This window comes from Phacochoerus africanus, chromosome 9 (assembly GCF_016906955.1).
Source record: "Phacochoerus africanus isolate WHEZ1 chromosome 9, ROS_Pafr_v1, whole genome shotgun sequence".
Lineage (NCBI taxonomy): Eukaryota > Metazoa > Chordata > Mammalia > Artiodactyla > Suidae > Phacochoerus > Phacochoerus africanus.
Genome location: NC_062552.1, coordinates 7,879,598 through 7,902,017, shown reverse-complemented (window position 1 = coordinate 7,902,017; position 22,420 = coordinate 7,879,598). Strand labels below are relative to the sequence as shown.

Here is a 22,420-nt window from a genome sequence, read left to right as displayed (position 1 = left end):
AGCACTGTAAGTGGGTGGCATGGCCGGGGAGGACCCCACCCTGGGGGGGCATCACTACTGAATGACCAGGTAGAAGAGAGAGAGCAGGTAGCTGGCGAAGAAGCTGCAAAGAGACTTGGCCAAGGCCTTAGAGACCAGCCCATCAGGCAGAGCCATGAGCAGCTGGCAGGGCCACTCAGGGAGCAAAGTGGCGCCTCCACCCCCTGTCGGGTAAGTTACCAGAACTGGAGAAGGTTGGGGTAGCTCTGGCCTTCAGGAGGCTTAGTGCCAACCACAAAGCTGACAGTCTTGCTTCTAGATGAGACTGGCCCTGGGGGTGTCATAAGCCAGAGGATCTGATGGTTTCCAGGGTGGCCTTCCTCTGTGGAGGCCCCGGAGGCCAGGAGTCTGAACACGTAACAGAGCAGCCAAGGCCCTTTCCTGCCCAGGTTGGGAGACTGTTTGTAATAGCTGTCTGTATTCTGGCTGTTTTCCATAGAACAGCAGTTTCTTCATCAAGGTACTTTTCTGGCACCATTTCGAGGCTCTATAGAAGCGCAGTGTTGAAAAAGAATAAGATTATTAAGAGTATGGGATTTGAAGCCACAGGAGCCTTGGTTAAACCCTTGCTGTGTGACCCTGAGCAAGGCGTACACCTCTCTGAGCATCAGCCTCCCCATATGCAGTGTAGGCTTCCTAACCCCTACGTGATTGGTTGTTATGGGGATTAGATATGCGCTTAGCTGTCTCTGGCACGTGATAAGACCTCTAAATGGTCAATCCAAAGAGAATAATCTCCCTGTCTCCAGGAGAACGTATTTCTCCTCTCTCTCAAGGCTTTGCCCCCCACCTCTCTCCAACACTCCCAACTCCTGCTTTTCCTTTCTGTATTTTAATGACTGTCTTTCGGTTGTTATCACTCCGCATTCTCTTACAAGTGCTAAATGTATCCATGTGTTCATAGAACGGACACCATCCTTTTAGATGCATAAAAAAAATTCATAGCCAATCTCATGTTTGTGTTAGCCTTTGGAACTGCACTAGGAATAAATGTGTGAATTCAGTTATAAATCGTTATTGCTAGACAGATAATCACATGGTGGTTGTGGTTGCCAGGGATTGAGGGGAGGGGTGGGAGGAGCAGGAATGGAGGATGATTGCTGATGAGCATGCGGTTTCTTTTGGGGGTAATGGAAATATTTGGGGCTGAGATAGTAATGATGGTAGCCAACTCTGTGAATAGACTAAAACCCACTGAATAGTACCCTTTTTTGGGGGGGGTGCGGGGAAGCTATACCCATGGCATGTGGAAATTCCCAGGCTCAGGGTCACATTAGAGCTGCAGCCACCAGCCTACACCACAGCCACAGCCACACCAGATCTGAGCTGCATCTACAACCTACACCACAGCTCACAGCAATACCAGGTCCTTAACCCACTAAGCGAGGTCAGAATCAAACCCGCATCCTCATGGACACTACTCAGACTCCTTACCACTGAGCCACAACAGGAACTCCCTGCAGAGTACATTGTACATGGTGACTTGCATGTATATGAATTGTATCTCAGGGAATTACCTGGGTCACATAGGGGGATCGCCTGCTTCTGAGATCAGTCATTGTGCAAACAATAAAGCACTGCCCACCACACAAGGCAGAGTTAGGGGGTCACAGGTCATACACAACTGCGCCAGGATGCCAGCATTAGACCAGATGGAACAGACAGGGAACTCAGCACACATTCAGGAAAAGGACCCATCAGCAGAGGCTAGAGTCCAAGAAGGAGATGAGGCTTAAGCTGAGGATGAGGGAGGAATGGATGGACTTGAAGAGGTCAAATAAGAGACATTCCAGGGACTTCCCGTTGTGGCTCAGTGGCTTATGAAACCCAACTAGGATCCACAAGGGTGCAGGTTCGATCCCTGACCTCCTCGCTCAGTGGGTTAAGGATCTGGCATTGCCGTGAGCTGTGATGTAGATGGCAGACCTGGCTTGGGTCCCACATTGCTGTGGCTGTGGGGTAGGCTGGCATCTGCAGCTCCAATTAGACCCCTAGCCTGGGAACTTCCACATGCTGCAGGTGTGGCCCTAATAAAAAGAGAGAGAGCATAGTGTTGTCTTTACTTTGTTGTTGTTGTCTTTTTAATTTCACTTCCAATCACAGTGATTTCAAGGCGAGATGGGAAGACTGGTCTTCAGGGCAGAGGAGTTGGGAAAACATACAGGGAGGAGGCGTAACAGACAGTTTCTTGATAATCTGGCCTTGACTTGAAGTGGGAGGATGCAGGCTGTAGTCAGCGGGGGCCCTGGAGCCAGGGAGTCACTCATCACTCATTCAGATGCCTCTGTACACCTGTGTCCTGTGTCCTGGAACCTGTGGTGAAGATGGCCTGGAATGAACACATTTTGACTGCCCTGGCCTTTGTAATTTTTCATGATAAGAGTTTCCTACACTCTGAGGACAATGAGTTTCCTTGTTTGAAAGAAGCACAGAGCTGCAAGGCACAGGGGGACTTCCTAGGCAGCCATCTTATTTTATGTGGGTGTGAGATGAAAAACCTCTGTAAGCTGTGCTAAACCGGGTAAAGCGGGAGCAAAAGGAATGTGCACAGGGTTTAATACCACTGTGAAAATTCAGGGCGGACTTCATTGGCTAAACCACAGCACATCCGGGAGCTTTCAGTGAAGAGGTTGGCATGAGGCCTTGATTTTTCTGCAAAATGCTGTGGGGTCGCCTCCAAACTACCATGCCGGATAAGCAGCTCAAACCCAGGGCCTGGAGTCCCATCAAGGTGGCTCACGGCTGGGACCCAGGGGAGAGAGCTGTCTTTGCGTTTTCCAAGGAGCTGGGAGTGGGTGAGCACATCAGGGAGGGAATGAGAGCAGCCTGGCATTGCCCTCGGCCTAAGGCAGGTGGTGGGTTTCCGGGCCCAGAGCCAGACTCAGACGGTACAGATGTCCATGTGCCTGCAGTCCAGTTCACTGGACTACTTTGCAAGGTCCCTCTTTGGGGTAAATGGAGGTCTGCCTCTCTGGCATTCTTTTATCCTTTGATATTAACCTCATTATGATTATTTTGTTAGCGGCAGAGCATAGTGTGACTGCTATTTAAATATCTCGGCCTGTCCCAAAGTTCTTGTCTGCCGTGAAAAGAAGTGGTTTGGCATCAAGTGAAAGTTTTTAAACATCCATTTTCCAGATGGACCTCTCTGTTAAATTTATACACACACACACACACACACACACACACACACACACACGCTAAACCATGTGAAATGCTCCTAAGTGAGCATTATTGTTTACTAGACTTCTTATTCCATCTTATGGCATTTTATAGTAAAATATCAGCAAGCTCGTAAAGAGGGCTTTTCTTAAGGTCCATAATCTTTCTAACCATAACAAAGGGGCGGTAAATATATTGTACAAGAGTGCGATGGAAAAATGTGCTAAAGTATTTCCATAAATCAAATGTAGCACGTTGGCTTTGACTCTAAAGCCTTAAATTTAGTAAATTAGAACCAGATGATTTTAAAATAGAAACTTACATAACTGTACGGTGTGATTTTTTTTTTTCTTTCTTTACGAAGTTTATCTTCACCAAGTCCCCTTGGCGGCTACCGTAATAGGTATTTAAGACGGGAGGGTGTTTTGCGTCTTTGCAATTCCCACGGTGCCCCAAATTCTGTTGGGCAACTAGTTAAGTGTTGGTGGACGGAAGAATGAAAAGTCAGCAGTGATTAACAAGTACGAGTTAATTGGTCAGGAAGTGTGATATAAATGTTTATACATATCTACAGGTAGACAAAACACAGCTACCCCACGTTTAACAGTAAAACTATGCCTTGCTTTTCCTTTCATTGTGAAATCGGTGTATCTAAATCAATGAATTTGAAAGAACAGGGTAGATCTGCTTCTTATTTGGGTCCCCAGAGTCCCAACTGGAGTTTTCCTAATACCTAAGTCTCCATTTTATTTCTGCCTTCTTAGAAGCTGAAGTCAAAAGCTCCTTCTGTCATTTCTCTCCCACAAACAACTTCAGAACATAACTGGGAACTCAGTGCAGCACATAGACTGAGACCACCCCAAATGTGGTCCATGGGGGATACAGATGAATGAGGTCTAGTTGCTGCCCTGTAGGAAAATACTTTCTGGCAGAGGGTTAGTCAGTTGCAAGTGAAAGAAGCTCAACCCCAACTAGGTTAAGCAGAAAAGTGTGTTTATTGTTTAGGAATCGGGTTAAGAGCAAAGATCAGGCGTGACCAGATCCAGAGGCACGGACAAGGATCAGGGTTCTCTCCATTTCTCCACTCCAAAGAGCTCTGCTTCTTTGGCGTGTGGACTCGTCCTCCTCACCATGGACCCTCTCGACAAGGAGGAAAAGGTGTTCACTCCCAAGCAGACACTGACTGTTTATGATCCAGGGAAAGAAATGTCCTCTCTTTCCCAAGCTTCATTTACAAATCTCAAAAAAGGTCTCCGAGTCACTCTCTCTGGGTCCCATGCCAATTTCTTGGGCCAGTCACTGTGGACCATGTGGGGGTCCATTCTGTGACAGACCAGGCCTGACGGTGGTTTGGGATCTCCATTAGTGGGTGAAAACGAAAGGAGGGTATTTGTGCCACAGATACGGAGGGTATGGAATTGACATGGCTGGTTGGATGTGGGAAGAGGAGGGATAAAGAAACAAAAGATCAATTTGAACTTTTGATTCTAGGCGTTTTGAACAATGGTGGCATCATAAATCAAATAGTTGGAAGTTGCCACTGTTTTGGTGGGAAGTTCCTGTGGGAATTAGCCACAGTTTCCCAAAGAAATGGAACCAGTAGCCCAGTAAGTAGGGTGTGTGTGTGTGTGTGTGTGTGTGTGTGTGTGTGTGTGTGTGTACAGAGAGAGACTGATTTAAGGAATTGGCTCATATGATTGTGGAGGCTGACAAGTCCAAAATCTGCAGTGCAGGCTGGCAAGGCGTAGACCCAGAGAAGAGCTGAGGGGGCAGCTCAAGTCCAAAGACTGTCTGGAGCAGAATTCCTTCTTCCTAGAGGGAACATTGGTCTTTTTTCTCTTAAGGCCTTCAACTGATTACACAGGCCCACCCACATGGTGGAGGCTTATCTGCTTTGCTCAAAGTCTGCTGATTTAAATGTTTTTCTCATCTGAAAAATATCTTCACAGTATGTCTAGACAAGTATTTGACCAAATAACTGGGTACTGTGGCCTAGCCGGGTTGACATATAAAACTCATGGTCACAGTGTGTGAATGCGAGCGATTGATGAGAAGCCTCTGGAATATTTGGGTGCAGGAGGAGATGAGAGTTCGGAATTCAGAACACAGGTCAGGGGACGTGATTGTCATCAGCACAGAAATGAGAGTAGAAGTCACTGGAGAGGATAAGATGGATAAAGGAGAAAATACAGACGAAGAAAGGCTGAGAATGCAACCTTGGGGAAAGCCGGCCTGCAATGAAAACCAATTTGCAGTTGTCCCTTGGTATCTGCAGTGGGACTGGCTCCAGGACCCCTGCAGAGACCAAAATCTGTGGTGGCTCTGATCCCACACAGTCACCCTCTATATCCAGGGTATCTGCAGACTCAACTAGACCATCATCGGCAGGTGGTCGAATCTGTGGATTCGGAACCCACGGATACGGACCCAGTGAGAGAGGGCGAGAAGAGCCCATCACCGTGAACACCGTGGAGGCCAAAGAGGAGGTTTTCAGTACAGGTGGTGGTAGAGAGTGTCACGCGCTAGGCGAAGCAAAGGACCAGGGACAGCCCCCCCGCCGCCCCCCCCCCCCCCCCCGCCACTGCCCCGCTTGGGCAGGGGAGTGTGAAGGTCTCAAGCTGAGCTCCTGAAAATGCCCATCTGCAGACCCGCCCGGGGCCCCACACTGCCCAGGCTCACAGCAAGAGTGAAACTGAGAGTGAGCGCTTTGCAACCTGACAGCAATTAGGAGTCATTGTATGTCAGTTGAATTCAGTAATAACAACAACAAACAAGGCTGGTATTTCCTAAGTCTTTTTCCTTCTGTTTTTCTAGTGACATATTTTTAAGTAGCTCGTGATGGCTTGGGAATGGAAAGCACTGATACTTTACAGTGGAGAGCTTGGGACATGATGGCCTGGATGGAGGTAGATGGAGCGAATGGCAGAGGCAGAGGCAGGGAGGGCAGAATGGGAGGCCAGGACCCGCTCACTGTCCAGTGGTGGGAAGGTAACGGAGAGCATGGAGCGTGCACTCTGCATGGTGCTGGGGGAAGCAGAAGTGCCAGAGGAGGGGGGCTGGTTCGTGTCCATGCTCTTGCAACCACGATTATAAAGTATAAAAATCCAGAGTTCTTTCAGCACTCATTTGGCAGCAAAACCTGACCGGATTGGCCCAAGGGTAGGCATAGTCTTCATTTACCCACCACGCTGTGGAAAGTCAGACATCTGCCGAGATATGAATGAGGCTGCAGACGAGATGCTGGCCCCGTCCCACTGGGAGTTTTGTAGTATGCCGTGTAGACGCTACATCTGGTTTTAAAAGCTGAAATGTTCTGAATTCCACAACCCGTCTGGCGTCCAGGTTTTTGAACAAGGAACCGTGGATCTGTGTTTAGGGTGAGGAGGCCTGAACGCGCTTGCAGGGCACAGGGCGAGGAAGGTCAGGGATGGGAAGCAGAGAGGGAGGGGTGGGAAGCGGAGGCTCCAGTGGGCTTGAGAGGGGAGAACAGAAGCACGGAGCTGTCCCGTAAGGAGGCACGCTTTTTCCTGCTGACCTGGAACTGCACAGAGGTTGCCTTTCAAGGACAGGGAGCGACTCTGAGACGGGAGAATCCAAAGGCGAGGAGCACACGGCCTCCGCCTTCCTGGGGGGAGAGCCCTGACTTGCTCTTTCGCTCACCTCCCCCTCCTCCCCCTTCCGGAGACCAGACACTCCACAGGCTGGTTGGAGCAAGAGTTATGAGAGCCACAGGCATCGAAGTGCATGAAAACCTTTGCAAAGCACCCCTCCTTGTCTGCATCCTCGGGTCTGAAATCACAGCGCGCCAGGCCTTAAGCAAATTAAGGGAACTTCTGTAACATCTGTAAACCTCAGTGCTGTGAGTGAGTGAGCCTGAAAGTCTGTGCTGGCTCCTGGGCAGGGCTTTTCCTGGGCTTTTCTTACAGAGAAGAGAGCTGCTCTTTATTTCCCAGCTTCAGTGGGCAGGAAGGAATGCGCGGTCCACGAGCCCTCGGCCATCAAGGGTGGACGCTGGTGTCTCCACCGCCGCGGGGTCTCCGGCCCACGCTGGAAAGGCATTCCTCCAGCAGACAAAATCGAAGCATGCTGAGAGCTGGAGCGCTTTGTTTGCTTTCTAAAATGAATCCAACTCTTGCAAAGCTTGGATTTAACCGAGCCGGGTGTGCTCTGTCCCCGCACCGCATTCCTCTCATCCCGCCCTCCCCCTGCAACCCAGGCCCCGCATTACTCGAATTCCTTTGATGCGCTCATCAGCGCCAGCTGGCGGCTGCCGGGGCTGGTCAGACGGGCCGGATGCCCTGGGACAGGGCCTGCTGGACCTTCACTGGTCTCAGCTGATGAGGGACACGTGGCAGGGATCGTTGAAGGACTGGGTCAGCCGGGCCCTTTTCAGGCCCCAGGGGAGAAACGCATCTCCAAACCCTATTGCAGTGGTTACCCGGTGCCTCCAGTGAAGTGACTGTTTAGTGCTTAGAACACCCCCCATGACCCTCCCCCATTCTTCCCCACCCACCTGCACCCTGGAGTCACGCTGGAAGCAGGAGGTGGAAGATGCCTTTTAGCATCTGGAGAACGGTGAGGCTCGGGGAAAGACTGGAAACAGAGCACCCAGCCCCACCCGGGAACTTAGGGCATGTGGTCTGTTCCGTAAGCCTCTCTGCTTATTCCACCTAGAAGTTAGCAAAAGGCGGAGAGTGGGAGGGGGATTGCAAAGCTCTGGCATGGCACGCGTGTTATCGTCCTGGCACGTAGACAGTGATGCTGGGTCCTAGCCCACGGGTGGTGATGACATGCAGGCAAAGACTTTTCAAATTTAAGAATATACAAAGGAAGAACAAAAGTTGCCAAGAAGGAAATGTGGTGCACGTGTCCCTTCCTTTTAATACGTGCTGTATAGCAGTGTTACCATGTTGCACCATGATGTCAGAGAGGGTCGATGCCATCTTCCAGCCAGTCATGGAATTCCTGTTTATTTGGTCTTGGCAGATCACCTTGACCTTGTAAAAACCCACAGTCCAAGTGTCTACCAGCAGAAGAGATTTCCATGGTAGTTTCACCTAACAGATTGTTTATTTGGACAAACTGGAGTGTGCAGTGACAGAACACCTCAGGGCTGGAGAAAACAGGAGGGAGCCTTTGCCAGGAGTCTGCACAATTTTTCTGGTAAACTCCTTCTGTTCCACTGAACTTCATTCCTTTGCTCAGCTGGATGCATATAAATAGCAGAAACTCTATCTTCAACACATTCATGAAGAGAAATAAACCTAAATCTTTATTGCTTGTTTCTCACTTTTCTTATTTCACCCCAGAGTTACTCCCCCAGATCCTTCATAAAATACTAAAGGCCAAGATGGAGCCTCACAAATGCTTGTCATATTTTACTAGAGTTGAGTGAATTTACTTAACGTATAATTTAATCTGTTTTGGGTTTTTTGTTCTTTGGTGGGGGGGAAGGTAGTAATTAAATATTCCAAAGTTATAATAACAGTAGATGTACGTATATATATAAAACATCAGAAATCTTGCATGTGTTTCCTAAATCAAGTCAAGGCATTGCCCACAGTCACCCACTAGTAGGAGTCTTTGTAGGTTTTTGGTAGCACATTGGTGGCACGGTGTTACATGTGTTCTTGCAGGGTTTTATCAAGGACTCAGAGGGGCCTAAGACACTTGACGTTAGCACTGCACCCTTGAGAAAATTAAAAGCCACCCCGAAGAGCCTGGGATGGATGACAAAGGGAGGTAGGAGGGGGAGGGTGGTGGATTTTTAAAAGGATGGTGACAACGACACACTTATAAACTTGACCGAGTGAAAAGGGGCAGTCAGACCTTGTAAAGTCTTCATAGTGGGGGAATCCACCGCGTTAGGCAACGAAGAGTCATCTGGAGGAATCATTTCTCATCTGTTTAGGGCCCCACCCCACCCCAGGTGGCTCGTCATGGAGTGAAAATAAGAAATAAGTCAGGGAGGAACCAAATCAGAAGCAATTTGGGGATCATGAGTCAACAAGTCATTTTAGTAAACACCACCCTCCATCTGCAGAAACAAATATGTGAAAACAGTGCTTTAACAACTCTTTCAGAAAATAGGGATTCTTCCTGGGGTAGTGCTGTGAAAAGCGGGGAAGATGAGTGCGTGGGGTTTGGGTGGCCTTCATGAGGCCACATGTGAAGAATCAAGCATCGGAGACTGTTCTGAGCATTTCTCTAATAAGAGACTTTCATTCATTCCAAGAGTTGAACCAGCTCAACAGGTGCAAGAGGGCTCTTGCCTAGACTGAGAGGTGTTCAGCCACCTGCCTGCTGGAAAGCGACTTATTTCTTCCACGTTGACGTCAGTGAAGGCAGGGCGCTAGGACAAGACACAGGCCTTTGAGAAGACGCAGATGAGATGCAATTACCTACACAGGTGTAGACAGGGACTCAGCTGAAGGTGGTTCCTCTTACAGGCTGCTTAAAATCTCCCTATAGAGGAAGACCCTCATGCGTGAAGCAGTACAAAGCTCTAAGTGATAATCCCTACGTGTAACACTGTATGCCGAATCCTAGGAGGATCTCTTTCCATGTAAGGATTCCAAGGCCTCACACCAGGCCTACTGACTCCAACTCAGAGCAGGGAAGCTGAAGCTCCCACAACTGCTTTTTAGGGAGACCAGATTTGGGAAGCACAGACCTAGGCCACAGGTGATGAGAGACACAGGGGAGTAGGAGTTGGGGGGCAGAGATCAACAATGGAGAGGTTTTCTAGGAAAGGTTCCATGAGGGAGATGGGGTGCAGACTGGGGGAACGATGGGATTTAGGAAAGCAGATGATGAAAGGAAGGCAGTGTAGACAAGAGAAACCACACCACACACACACACACACACACACAAGCTTGCAAGAACAAGTGAGTAAGGTATGTGTGTCAGCATGCACACTACTAGCCCTTGTCACGACTCGAGAACACACAGGCTTTCCTCAGGAAGGTTTAGTCCCACTAGGGTGGAAGTACTAATTTATTGAACTGAAAAATGGGGGCTCAGATAACAAAGGCGCCCAGAGGAAGCCTGGCGGCCACGTGACACACAAATCCTGGAACCAGAAAGCCTGGGTTCACATGCTGGACCTGCTGTTCCCCAGCCTGGACCTCTGTGCAAGCTATGGAACCTCTCCAAGTCTCAGTTTTGTGACGTGTAAAATTAGAACACAACAACCCACCTCATAGGGTTGTTATATTAGATGAACATTGAATGAAATAATGTCTGTGGCTGCCTAGCACAGGGCCTGGCACCTGGGTTTCCATCAAGACTGAATGAGGCAGGGGTCCGAAGATTGAAGGAAAAAAATCTGGATAGCTCATCTTTGTCTCGGGAGGTTTCTAGAGACTTGTAGAATTGGGAAGTTGTTGCTTCAGATTAGTAATTTTTTTGAAATAATTTTGGTATAATAATAGATTTTTTAAAAACTAGTATCAAACTAGAAATGGTGAAACATGGCTTAGAATGGGTATATCCAGAGGGTCTTATTGTGGCTCAGCGGGTTAAGAATCCAACTAGTATCCATGAGGATCTGTGTTCGATTCCTGGCCTGGCTCAGTGGGTTAAGGATTGGTGTGGCTGTGGCTGTGGTATAGGCCAGCAGCTACAACTCTGATTCAACCCCTAGTCTGGGGACTTCCATATGCCATGGGTGCAGCCCTAAAAAGCAAAAAAAAAAAAAAAAAAAAGGAATGGATATGCTGTCTAGGTTGTTTCTCTGGGGATGTAGAAGGCTTTACTCTTTAATCTGAACTCAGGAGTAGATATATCTTGCACTGTTCTAGAGCGTGGATTGGCAAACTTTTCCTTTGGAGGCCAGATAATACATTTTTTCAGCTTTTCAGTTTTTATCACCTCTGTTGCAACCACTCAAGCCTGCAATTGCAGCTCAGAGAGAACGCATAAAGAAATAGGTGAGCCTGTGTTCCAATAAAACTTTATTTATAGACAGTGAAATTTGAATTTCACCTAATTTTTTTCACATCTCATGAAATATCATCCTTCTTTTGATTTATCTCAATGATTTAAAAATATAAAAGCTATTCTCAGCTTGTAGGTCATATAAAAACAGGCGGCCCACAAGCTGTGGTTGTCACACTAACCTGCGTCCAAGAGCCGGAACTGACACAGGCTCTGAGCTGGCTTTGAAGGGGCTCATGCGAGCTCCATGTCTAATAAATGTAAATGACACTACTGCCCTCAAATGCCAGCTTCCCCTACTCCTTTCCCCGGCACCAGGCAGAACCTCAAGATAACATACATTCTTTGAAGATGCCTTTGTCCTCTTATTCATCAGAAGGCGTTTAACCTCCATCAAGGGATAAGCCTGCAGGGGACACAGAATTGAATAAGGTACCAGCTTCCCTGGAAGCTGGAAAAAACAGGCATCAAGAAAGCATCAGGATACAGTGTGGAAAAGCCTTATGACAGGGCCATGTTCTGAGTACAATGGAGGCCTGGTAAAGGGTGGGAGGAATTCGTTCTGGAAGGGCGAGGTGGGCAGGGTTGGGGGGTGTAGACCAGGAAGCACAGAAGGGTTAGTGTTTAGGCTGGGCTTGATAGCACAAGAGTGAAGGGAGGACATTCTGGGCAGAGGGACCCAGCTGGGCAAAGTCAGGACAGTACAAGCATCTCAGATTTGGTGAGTCCCCGCCCCCCTCCCAGCGTGTGGCTGGAGTGTGAGATGTGGACCCGGGGGGATGGTGGGAGATGAAAGGGAAGGTGAATTCTGATTATAGTTCACGCCAAAGTGCATGGATTCTGTTTTTGAGTCCTTGGAGTGTTCCCAGTGTTTTTTAAACACAGTATGATGTGATCCGCTCTGCATCCTCAAAATTTAACAGGTAGCAATACAGAATACCCACTGGAGCAAAGAGAGATTTCAGGCAGGGAAAATGAAGGAATGACTGGAATAAGTCAGACAGGAGATGCAGACCTAAAGCACCTGGCAGCGCACCCCCAGTGCACCCCCAGCTTCGTTCTCTCTACCAGGGGCTGGACTGGGTGTTTCCCGAGGTCGCTTCCTGCCCTCACAGGCTCTGACTTTGCCCTTCACTCTTGGAGAGCAGCCACGTGGGATCCTCCCAAGTCTTGGACAGAAGAATTTCATCTCTCTAGCATCCCCTGTGGTTTTTTGCTGTATTCATACCAGTGCACAGTGGCAGCGGGAAATGGTTTGGATGGCATCTGTGCCCTTTCCCTTGCTCTTGCCTGTACGAGCCCTTGGCAGACAAGCAGGCAGGTGGTGAGGTGGACAGACCGAGAGCATGGGGGTGAACACTGGTCGGTGTCTGAGCCCACAGGTCCTGGACCATTTTAGGAGGTGAACCATGAAGGTACTAGGAGGGCTGCATCAACCAATTGACGATATTTACAGAGCTCAGTATAAACAGTACCTTTGCACCCAACATCTCAGGTACGAGATGGGGAGGGAGGGGGCTGTTTCTCTATTCATTGAGAGAATTTGTGTTTCCCCAAAGGGTTTTAAAGGAAACGTAGCAAACAACACAAATGAAGTAACGACAGTCGGCATTATGTGAAAGGGTTGAGTGCTTCAGCTAATGGTCCGCTGTCCCTGAGTGTTTAAGCGAACCAAGAAAAAGGGTAAAACCAGAAACAGATCATATTCCCGACTCCCCCGGTCACACTCAAGAGAAGATCCAAAGAGTTCACACCTCCTTCTCCCAGCTCACCCCTCCATCCCTCCCCTGGGCACCCCTCTCTGGGCATCCCGGACTGCTGGCTCTGCCTAAACACACCAAGCTCTTCAGTATCTAGGCCCTTTCTGTGGGTCACTGCCTCTGTCTGGAATGTTCTTTCCCCAGATCTTTGAGTGGATCTCTCATGTTATTCAGATTCCTGCTTCCCTGTCAGTTACCTCCTTGGAGGGACCTACCTGACCATTCTCTCCCAAACAGGACCTTCACTCTGGTCTGTTTTCCTCTAGCAATTTTTCCTGCTTAATTCCTCTTCATGGCAGTCGCCACTCCAAAACTGTATGATATACTCATTCAATTCCTGCCCTCTACTCCCACCAGACTATAAGCTCCATGAGGGTAAGACCTTTACCTGGGCTGCTGTTGTATCCTCCCCACCTGGAACAGCCCCTATCACATGGTAGGTGCTGAACTGATATTTGTTAAATCCGCTGCCCAGTGAGAAGATGGCACAGAGTGAGAGGGTTCCTCCACCTGCTTCTGAGTGCCCATCACATTTATAATATCCATAATGGTCTAATAGTGGTAACAGTTATAATTAACATAATAATTAATTTACAGTGAATGTCCTATAACAATAATGTCATAATGATATATGATGTTATGTTATATGATAGAGTAATACAATAATATAATTTTAACATAATAGTAATACTGGTAACAATAATAATAAGCAGCCATTTATTAAGGTCTTACTATGGGCCAAATACTATTAATGTCTATCCGCATTATCTCATTTAATTTAATTTGGTTTAATTTTTTTGTCTTCTTAGGGCCACTCCCATGGCATATGGAGGTTCCCAGGCTAGGGGTCAAATTGGAGCTACAGCCGCCAGCCTACGCCAGAGCAACGCCGGATCTGAGCCACCTCTGTGACCTGTACCACGGCTCATGGCAATGCCAGATCCTTAATCCACTGAGTGAGGCCAGAGATCGAACCTGTGTCTTCATGGATACCAGTCAGATTTGTTTCCACTGAGCTCCGACGGGAACTCCCACATTATCTCATTTAATCTTCACCATAGCCCTAGCAGGTTGGTATTTCTCTGTTTTACACTTTAGGACATCAAAATTCGGAAGTTAGAAATTTGTTGAGATTCTAACACTGGTGTACCCAGCTCCAGCACCCTTTAGCTTTTCTTTACATAACCCAGACCACCTTGAAATGAACTTCAGATATATTCTGTGCAGGACAGAAACAGAAAAGCAGGAATGTCACTTGGTGTGAATTAATAAGCTTTTTAACCTAGACAATGAAAAAGGCTTCGCATATGCTTTGGGAAACTGAAAGCATTAAAATGGGGTGAGATAGTGTTCACTACTCATCAAACTAAACAGAAGGTGGATTCAGCTTTCCTGCTTAGGAAGCCAAAGGAATGTTATCTTGATCTCCTGGAGGCCACAAGACTCATCTTACAGACGAGAAGGCCTTTGACTTATCCAGGCAGACACCAAAAACAATTTCCTGCAAGCTAATGACTCTCCCATAAGTCTGCAGAACTGTTAGGAGGATCCCTGCAAGGCAATATGTCACATGCTTAATGTGTGTTCAGGAAAATCGTGCAAAATCACTCAGGCTTATTCTCTCTCTAAGGCTAAATGAGGCAAGGAGGCCCCCAACCTGTGCCTCAGCCTCATTATGACCACCTGGGGGGTCCTGTCCAGGGAATCGGTGCCCCCTTAAGCTGTGATCTGAACTGTGAGCCCTGTATCTGGAAACCACTTTGCAGGGCAACTGCTCTCCTCTTCTTTTTGCTTAGATCATTAAAGTAGAATCTTAATCCATTGGGAATGAGGAGGGGGGAACAAATCAAACTGATTCTGATCCAATTCAGTCAGGAAAAAAACAAGGGCTGCTGTTTCCATCCAAGTCATGGAGTCTGGTTGGAGTCCCTTCCCAGTCAGTGACAGCTATTGTCTGCACTCCCCAAGTCACAATCCTGAGCTTCCACGAAAAGGATTTTCCCCTCACTTCTCCATCCCTCAGAAGAGCTGCTGGAGATGACAGTTTCTGTCCTCTCCTGGGTGATCTCTCTCTCTATAGAAAGCATGAAGCTGGAGAGAGTGTTCTGTGCTCCACTGGGAAAAGACCGGTCCTTTTAACCAGGCTCATCAAACAGTGGGCATTTTTTTCTTCCCCAGATAATAAGTGTTGGTGGGTTAATGGGTCATTTTCAGGAGAGAGGTCAGAAGGAAAAACTGCAGTGTTCAAAGCTGGTGCGAGAAATGCCAGCCATCCAAGAGCACAGTACTTGGTGAAGGGCGATGATGAATAGGGGTGTGCACTGGCCAGCCCTGTTGGAGAGGTCACATCTAACCTTTATCCTCAGCAAAGCCAGAGAAGGTCACTGAATGTGGCTGGCACTCAACTCCGTGAGGCCCTGGCGAGAAGCTGGCCAGGGAATCCCTGGCGCTGGTGCTAGGGAGTCCCTTTTCACTGAGGGAGAATTGTCTTCTGGCTCCTTGCAGACTGACATTGCAAGTACTTTGAACATTGAAAAGGACCAAAAAAAAAAAAAAAAAAAAAAAGCAAACAGCCACAAGAAAGGGGAGGAAAGAGAGAGCAGCAGGGGTAGTTAGTAAAAAGGAGCCTGGAGACAGAAAACCTTTTGTTCCCCGAGTTCGTTTCATGTAGAGATTGTGAGGTGAATGGCTTTGAAATGAAACGGGTTTATGAAGGAGTTGCTAGGTCACAGGAAGCACGACTGTCAGACTGCTTTGTGAATTCGATTCTTGAAAACTTAGGTTAATCTTATGAAGGAGTTTATCTCCTTTTCCCGGGTGTTTTGTTTTGGGACGGGGAGGGGTGGAGTAAGGTTCAGGACGGTTCCGAACTTATTTTCCACCCTTTCTGACAATGCAAAAAGAAACGATCACATTACAAGTTCTTTTGTCAGTTTTCAGGAGTTGAGGGTGGGCGGAGCGTCAGTATTACCTTTGGCGCACTAGCCAATGGCGGAGCCGTATGCAAATGAGGTCGGTACTCGGCCTGCCTCAATCACAACAGTGAGCTCAGAGGCTTGGCGGGCGTCGCTGGGCTGGAACTCCGCGCTGAGACTGACAGCCGGGGCCGGAGCAGGGCTGTTCTCACTTTCCTTTCGCCCGGCGCTCGATGGAGGGGCGGACCCGCCACTGCTTGATGAAGTCTAACTAGAGCAGGAAAACGGCTCAATTCACCGCTGCCGAGATGAAGTATAAGGTAAGAGGGTGCCTTTTACAGAAGGTTTCCGCGCGCGCGTGCTTGTGTGTTTGTCCCACTGTGACACCTCCTTTGCAGGGACCGCTGCTGTGCCCGAGAGACGTCTGAGATGGGTCTCAGTCACCGAGATTGGCATATAGGCAGGCAGGGACCCCGTCACTAAGACTCACTCCAGAAACTCAAAGCACACCTGATCCACCGCCCCTGGAAGTTCTGCGGCGTTAGAACCAGGCTGTAGCAGCTACCGGAGATCAGAGCGGAGCTTGTCTTAGCTCAGGACTCCGTGGCTCCCCTGGACCTGGCCTCCACTGCCCAGGAGCTTAATAGGAAAGGAATCAGAACTGCTGCATCTCTCAGACTGGCTTTTCAAGCAGTTTTCAGCCTTTGCTTTAAAGCATTTGCTCTGGGAAGCAGTTTGCCAAGTGTACTTTTAGTAGGAGAAAAGCTCCATGTGCTATTATATAGCTGATGATGGAGAATTCTGACATCTGTAAATCATGTTGGATTAAGAACAAATGACTGTTTTTCTGTTTCTTGAAAACGGTGTCATTGGTGTTTGAATGGACTGAGGGCCTGAGAGCTCCAGTGAGCTTATTGTCCCTCACAGGGTCCAACACTCAGCAGCGTTATTTTTCCCATGTTTTTTGCACCTTTGTGTGTGCAAAAGGATTATAACTTGCTTAGAAGATCCCATTTTAAGTTGCCCCCCTCTAACCAGGCAAGCAGCTTCCAGAGACCCCATTCAGGGCAGACTGCAATAAATTAGATGTGAATTTTCCTTAAAGGTTGAATACTTCTAGAATAGACACAGTCCTGGTGCGTTTAAACAAACATACTATTATTAAAAATGCATTTAGGCAAGGTGGTTATGCTTTGGGATTGGCCATTTGTATTACCTGTCTGGCCTTCAGGATTGTGCTAGCTGGGAGCTATTTGCTTTCTTTCTGAATTATCTAGCTTCTGGCTCATCCTTTTTTAATGTGAGGTTGTAAATACTCAGTCCGGGCTAATAGCCACTGGCTAACCTCAATGATAAATCTTTTATTCAAAAGCTATAAATCTTATTCAATAGCTCTAAATCTAACTGTTGAAAGTCTTTGCTGTGATGCATGACTTATAGTTCTCCTTGAAAAGGTTAGAACTCTCTGAAGGCAGAGGTATCAGTTATCACTGTACTATCAGCTTTCCACTTTCTGCCTCAATAGGAAAGGTCAGGGGAATGGATAATCTTGAAGATCCTTAGTATTTTTACTTGAGGATGCAACCAGGAACAAATCCTTCTACCTGATGGGAAAGCTCTCTTTCTTGAAGTGGTTCACCCATACTCCCCCAGTTCCCTTATTTAGAACAGTACAGGATATTACCAAGATTATGTCACCAGATATTACATAGCCTTTAGTGAATCTTGGCCCCTCCTCTCCCTATTGTGAGTGCCTTTAGTCTCCTAAAAACAGACCTCAAGGGGGAAAAAAAGAGAAAATATGTTTATTATTGGAAAGTATAAATGGCTGTTTTTAATGTTGAGTGCTGCAATCTGGAAAGTGACAAAGTCTAAAGTCACTCTGATTCAGTGACCTCATCATGTTTAGTTTTACTTTCGTGGAAAGAAAACATCATGGCAACTGATGATGGGCACTGCAGTTGGCATTCAGGGGGAAAACCTGCCTCTGCCAGGTCTTACCAGAGTCGAACACCCTGCGGAGTGATGTAACCGTATGGTTTTTATTAGCTCGTGGACATCTTCCCCAGCACAACGTCTGACTTCAACTAAACCAAATGACAGATTGACACCTTGTGGTGACTATGAAAGAAAACATCCGCGGAAGCAATCTACTTTCCCTTTCTTATAAGGCTTATTTTCTCTCTAGTTAATAATGGGCAACCTTATTTCAGAAGAGGACCTTGGAATTTTGAGGAGAGGAAATGACACGAAGTTAGAGCAGTGATAAATAACAGCTCTTAAAAGACTGTTGACACCATGACAATAATGTTGTCATAGTTATTAACTCTCCCAGTTAATTCCAGTAGGTCGTATTAATACTTTATACTCATTTTCAAATGTGGAAGTTGTAGCACAGAGAGACTGAGTAATTTATCCCAAGCCACACAGCTAAAAAGTGGTGGAGTTGGGATTTGAACCAAGGTCTCTGGCTCTAGAACTTGTGGCTTTCAACCACTATCAAAGAAAAAGAAAGAGCCATCTGTGACCTCCCTAAAATGTCCTGTGTGACTGTTGTTTTCTTCTCCCAGGAAGTTTAAGACTTTATTTCATCCAAAGGATTATCCTTTTTTTTAAGACAGTAACTTTACAAAGTAAAATGAAATGCAGCTTTGGCAGTTATTTGTTTAATTTGAGCTACTTAGGTAGTAAAACCAGATAATTATTAGATTGTAAAATCCTGGAGTCAGGAATTATCTTTTAGACACTCTATTGCTCTAAACACTATATATTTAGCAGAGTCAGACTTAAAAATGCTCACTGAGAGATTTCTAATCCAGCCACTATAAGACTGTTCTTTTTAACCAGATTATCTGGTTTGGCTACTTCAGGGATCATAAGGGCAGAACCACCAAGCCTCCACTCATTTTGAACGTACACACCACTCTGGGTTGGCCACCTAGGTATTTACAGTAATCTTGAGAACTGTGGAATGTAAGCTATGACTTCGGTGTACTTTTTTTTCAAGCTGTGGCTTTTGGTGAACTAGCATACACCTTGTCTTTTTATTTCTTGTTTGCATTTTTATTGGTTCATAAGGAGGCTGCTGTCACTCTCATATTCACTTAAAAGTGAGTTTCTCTTTAAAGAGTCCCATCTGAGGCTCTCCACCTTAAATTGGAGGGGCTCCATTCATTAAGAGTTTTTCACGAGCTCCTCTGAATATACAGAGCATGTTCTGAAATATTGGGGAGCGGGCTGTGCCTTGATGGCCGTGGTTTGCTCAGGGAAGGCTTCCCTCCTGAGGGTCTGGGGTGGATTGCTGCTGCCTCTGCCAGGGGGGTAACTGAAGGGGGGGGTGCACAGCTGTGTTTGAGCAGAGGCCCAAGGCCCCGCCCAGTGTGTGCAGGCCCAGGCCTGGTCAGTACCCAACAGGCACTGCCTGTTTGATCTCTAATAGCTGAGCAGCTTTGGTGGCTTGGCCAAATTTCTGCACCCTGTGTGCTTATATTAAAATTCTTAATTATTTGTCTAGTCTGCCATTCAGCGAATTCATTCTTAAATTTTGAAGGAAATTAGAGATCGCACCCATAATATAAATAAGAAAACTACATTCTGAAATTCAGATTCTTGTATCCTGGTTGAAAGAGGATAAGGTAGGTGAGGAAAGCCAGAACGTATGTTGTATACAAAGCTTTTGAGGGGCCTTTGAACATATTTTTATTTTCTTAAGGTGGTTTGAAAACAGGTGAACACGTTCTTAGATATAGTCAATGTGGTCATTTATGACCGATATAATTCCTGATTCTTTCCTGGCTTGGACATTTTGCTTTTACATTTTTTATTCTCCTCTAAATGAGTTTTGCACAGTGTCCAGAGTAGAGACTCCTGCCTTCTTTTTAAATCTTGTGTGTGCTCTATGAATAGAAAAGCATCAAAAGATGTTTTGAAAAAAAATTAACTCTTTGGTTATGTATTTATTGAGCAAACCCATTTTCAGAGCTAAATGACTTAACCTACGCAGAGATCAAAGTCTTGGTAGACCTGAAGGTGTTCACCAAACCTAGCAAACTGCACAGTAACCAAAAGTCCCTCAGCATCCTTTCCTTGCTGGAATATACATCAGTCCTCTTCTGAGAATTCAGCAGTGGCTTCCTGTCTGCACCACCCTCCCCCCCAACTTCGAAAAAAAACTTCCTCTCCACGTTTCAAGCCTCTTTGCAAATGCCCTCCCCTTTCGTGCCCTGGTGACCTTATCATCTCTCATTTTTTTCATTCGAGCATTCTTTATGCTTCTCTAATACCAGACTTCTGTAGGGCCTGCCCCCCCCACACACACACCCCCCCACACAGACGTGACACAAAGAACATCTTTTGACCGTGCTCTGGGAAACCTTGGTCCCTTGCCGCTCCCACTCATTTGCCCCCGCCTCACTGTGCCTGCGTGACCTGGTTAGTCTGTCCCCTCTCAGGAGTCAGGTCTCCTCATCCATCCACTCATGGAAAACAATGAGAAGCCTCAACCTTTGTCTCCTTGACTGTCCTGTAATTCCTGCAACAGGCTTTCTGCTTTTCACCTCTGCCCTACTCTGTTCACACTGCCTTGCTCATCACCTGCTTTCCACCAAATCACTATCTGAATGATACCCGGAGCTCACAGAGGTTGACCACTGGAGCAGCCCAGTTTTAAGGAAACCTCACTGAGAACTAGAGACTCGCCCTTTATTTGCATGTAGAGGCAGATTGATAAAGTCCTTGAATAAAAGGTACGATCCAGGGTCTTTTAGCGTCTTGGGGGCAAGGGGACCGGGGTGTGGCGTTAAGTGCTCTTGTAGGAGAGATAAGACAGAGTGTGGGGTTTGGGAAAAGGCGTTTCTGTTTCCTGTGACGTGATGCTCTCTAACCTTGGGCAAGTTAATCTCTCAGAGCACCTCAGTTTTCTTATCTGTAAAATAGGGATGATAACTGCATCACAGGATTGTTCTAAAGCCTAAGCAAGATATTTGCCATGGTGAGGGTCTTACATAGCTCCTGCAGGAAGTAGACCACTCTAGTCGGATCCAGCTCTTCTTATGTAAGCAGATGCCCAATGGATGTTGAAAGGATAGTGTGGACTCAGGACTTGATGGCAGGATTATGTCCAAGCCCCAGTCACTAGGTTAAGATGGTTGAGTGTTATTGAATATTCCATGGGCCTGGATGTGTCTTGTAGAAATGCAGATGCCAGATACAGGGATTTACTAGCACGCCTATGTCCCCGCTTGCTAACGCATTAATGACCTTGTATCTTCATTGTTAATAAGATTTGATATACAGGACCTTGCTCATAGTAGGTACTCAACAAATATTGAATTGAATGTTAAATTACGTAACATACTTACACAAACACCCATGAAAAGAGTCTTGCTGTATGGCATAGTGGAAAGTACATGAGTTTTCTTCCAAATCCCACCCTTGTTATTTTCTAACAGTATACTTTTAGGCAAGCTACTACAGGCCTCCATTTCCTCATTTATACAATGAGAAGAATAATAGCTGTCTCATCAGATAGTTGTAAGGGCATATGAAGATCATCCATTTCTAGCACCTAGTAGGCATTTTTAAAAGGCAGCTTTTATATGATGCATGATGACATATGTAATATATTCATATATATAGGCACAGAAGCATTACATAGATACAAATGTAAGAGAAGATCTTTGCTAGACTTGCTTATCCACAATGAAAATATCAGGGAGGAGAAGGAGAAGTCGTGAATGTGAAAAATCAAAAGTGAAATGCAAAGGAGGTCTCTGGGGCTGAGGGTCAACTCTGTCCCTATTCTGCCATCAGTTAGGGTGATGGAGGTGACAAGGAAGAGGGCTTGGCGATCTATTCTTAGATCGTTTTAGGTTAGAAAGAAACCTAAACAAATTGGTTTGAAATCCTAGCTCCTGGAACCATAGAGTTACTCTGCAGTAACATATAGACTTAATTACCAAGCCTCCTTGCCAAGGTAAATAAAACAGGGCCGCTGAGAAGACATCCTCCATCTCCAATTGAAAATGCAGAGAATAGCTACTAGTTACCTAGGCGATGGATGCTTGCACAGAGCATGGGCGTGGAAAAGGGACTCCCCTCCCAACAAAAAACCCTGTTTGTACTTGGTCAACAACACCCCCTCCGTCTTATTTACTTGGAACATTCCAGTCACCTCCCTGCGGGAATTCTCCCTAGTTAATGAGGACTCCGCACTCCCAGGGAACGTTACAGCTTAGCTGCAAAACACTGTCTTCCTGGGCATCTTCATTTTAAGATAAATGCCTTGGTGGTGACCTTTTTCACCCTCCACTGGAAAGACCGATTCTTTCAGAAGGTAGACGGTGCGACCTGTGTGAATTGAGGTGTCCGCTTGGAGGGAGGTGGAATGGGCATTCCAGAAACTCTGCGTCGTGATGGTGGTGACAGGGATTTTTCGTGGTTGAGGTGGGGGCTGGGACAGCTGATCGTAGAGGTAGTAAAATTGCCAGTGGAGTGTTTTCAAAGACATATACCTAGTTATAGACGACTAAATGCCAATTTATTCTTTAAAAAAAAAAATGCTAGTCCTATCCTCCCACCTCTCCCCCAACCATTAATTGTGCCAAA

At 46.7% G+C, this 22,420-nt stretch overlaps 1 protein-coding gene across 4 annotated transcripts in view; it reads left to right on the top strand.

The window, feature by feature from the left end:
* The window catches only part of NEDD9 (neural precursor cell expressed, developmentally down-regulated 9), a 286,215-nt gene that overhangs the window by 223,813 nt on the left and 39,982 nt on the right, over window positions 1–22,420 (top strand). Inside the window, exon 1 of one of the 4 annotated variants that reach the window (XM_047795756.1) lies at window positions 15,908–16,134. The exons of 2 other annotated variants lie outside the window; for them this stretch is intronic. In XM_047795756.1, the coding sequence (XP_047651712.1) occupies window positions 16,123–16,134 (12 nt within the window). In that variant the 5' untranslated portion in view covers window positions 15,908–16,122. Of the gene's footprint in view, window positions 1–15,907; window positions 16,135–22,420 lie in introns of those variants that run through there. One more of the 4 variants, XM_047795753.1, reaches the window with a different exon arrangement.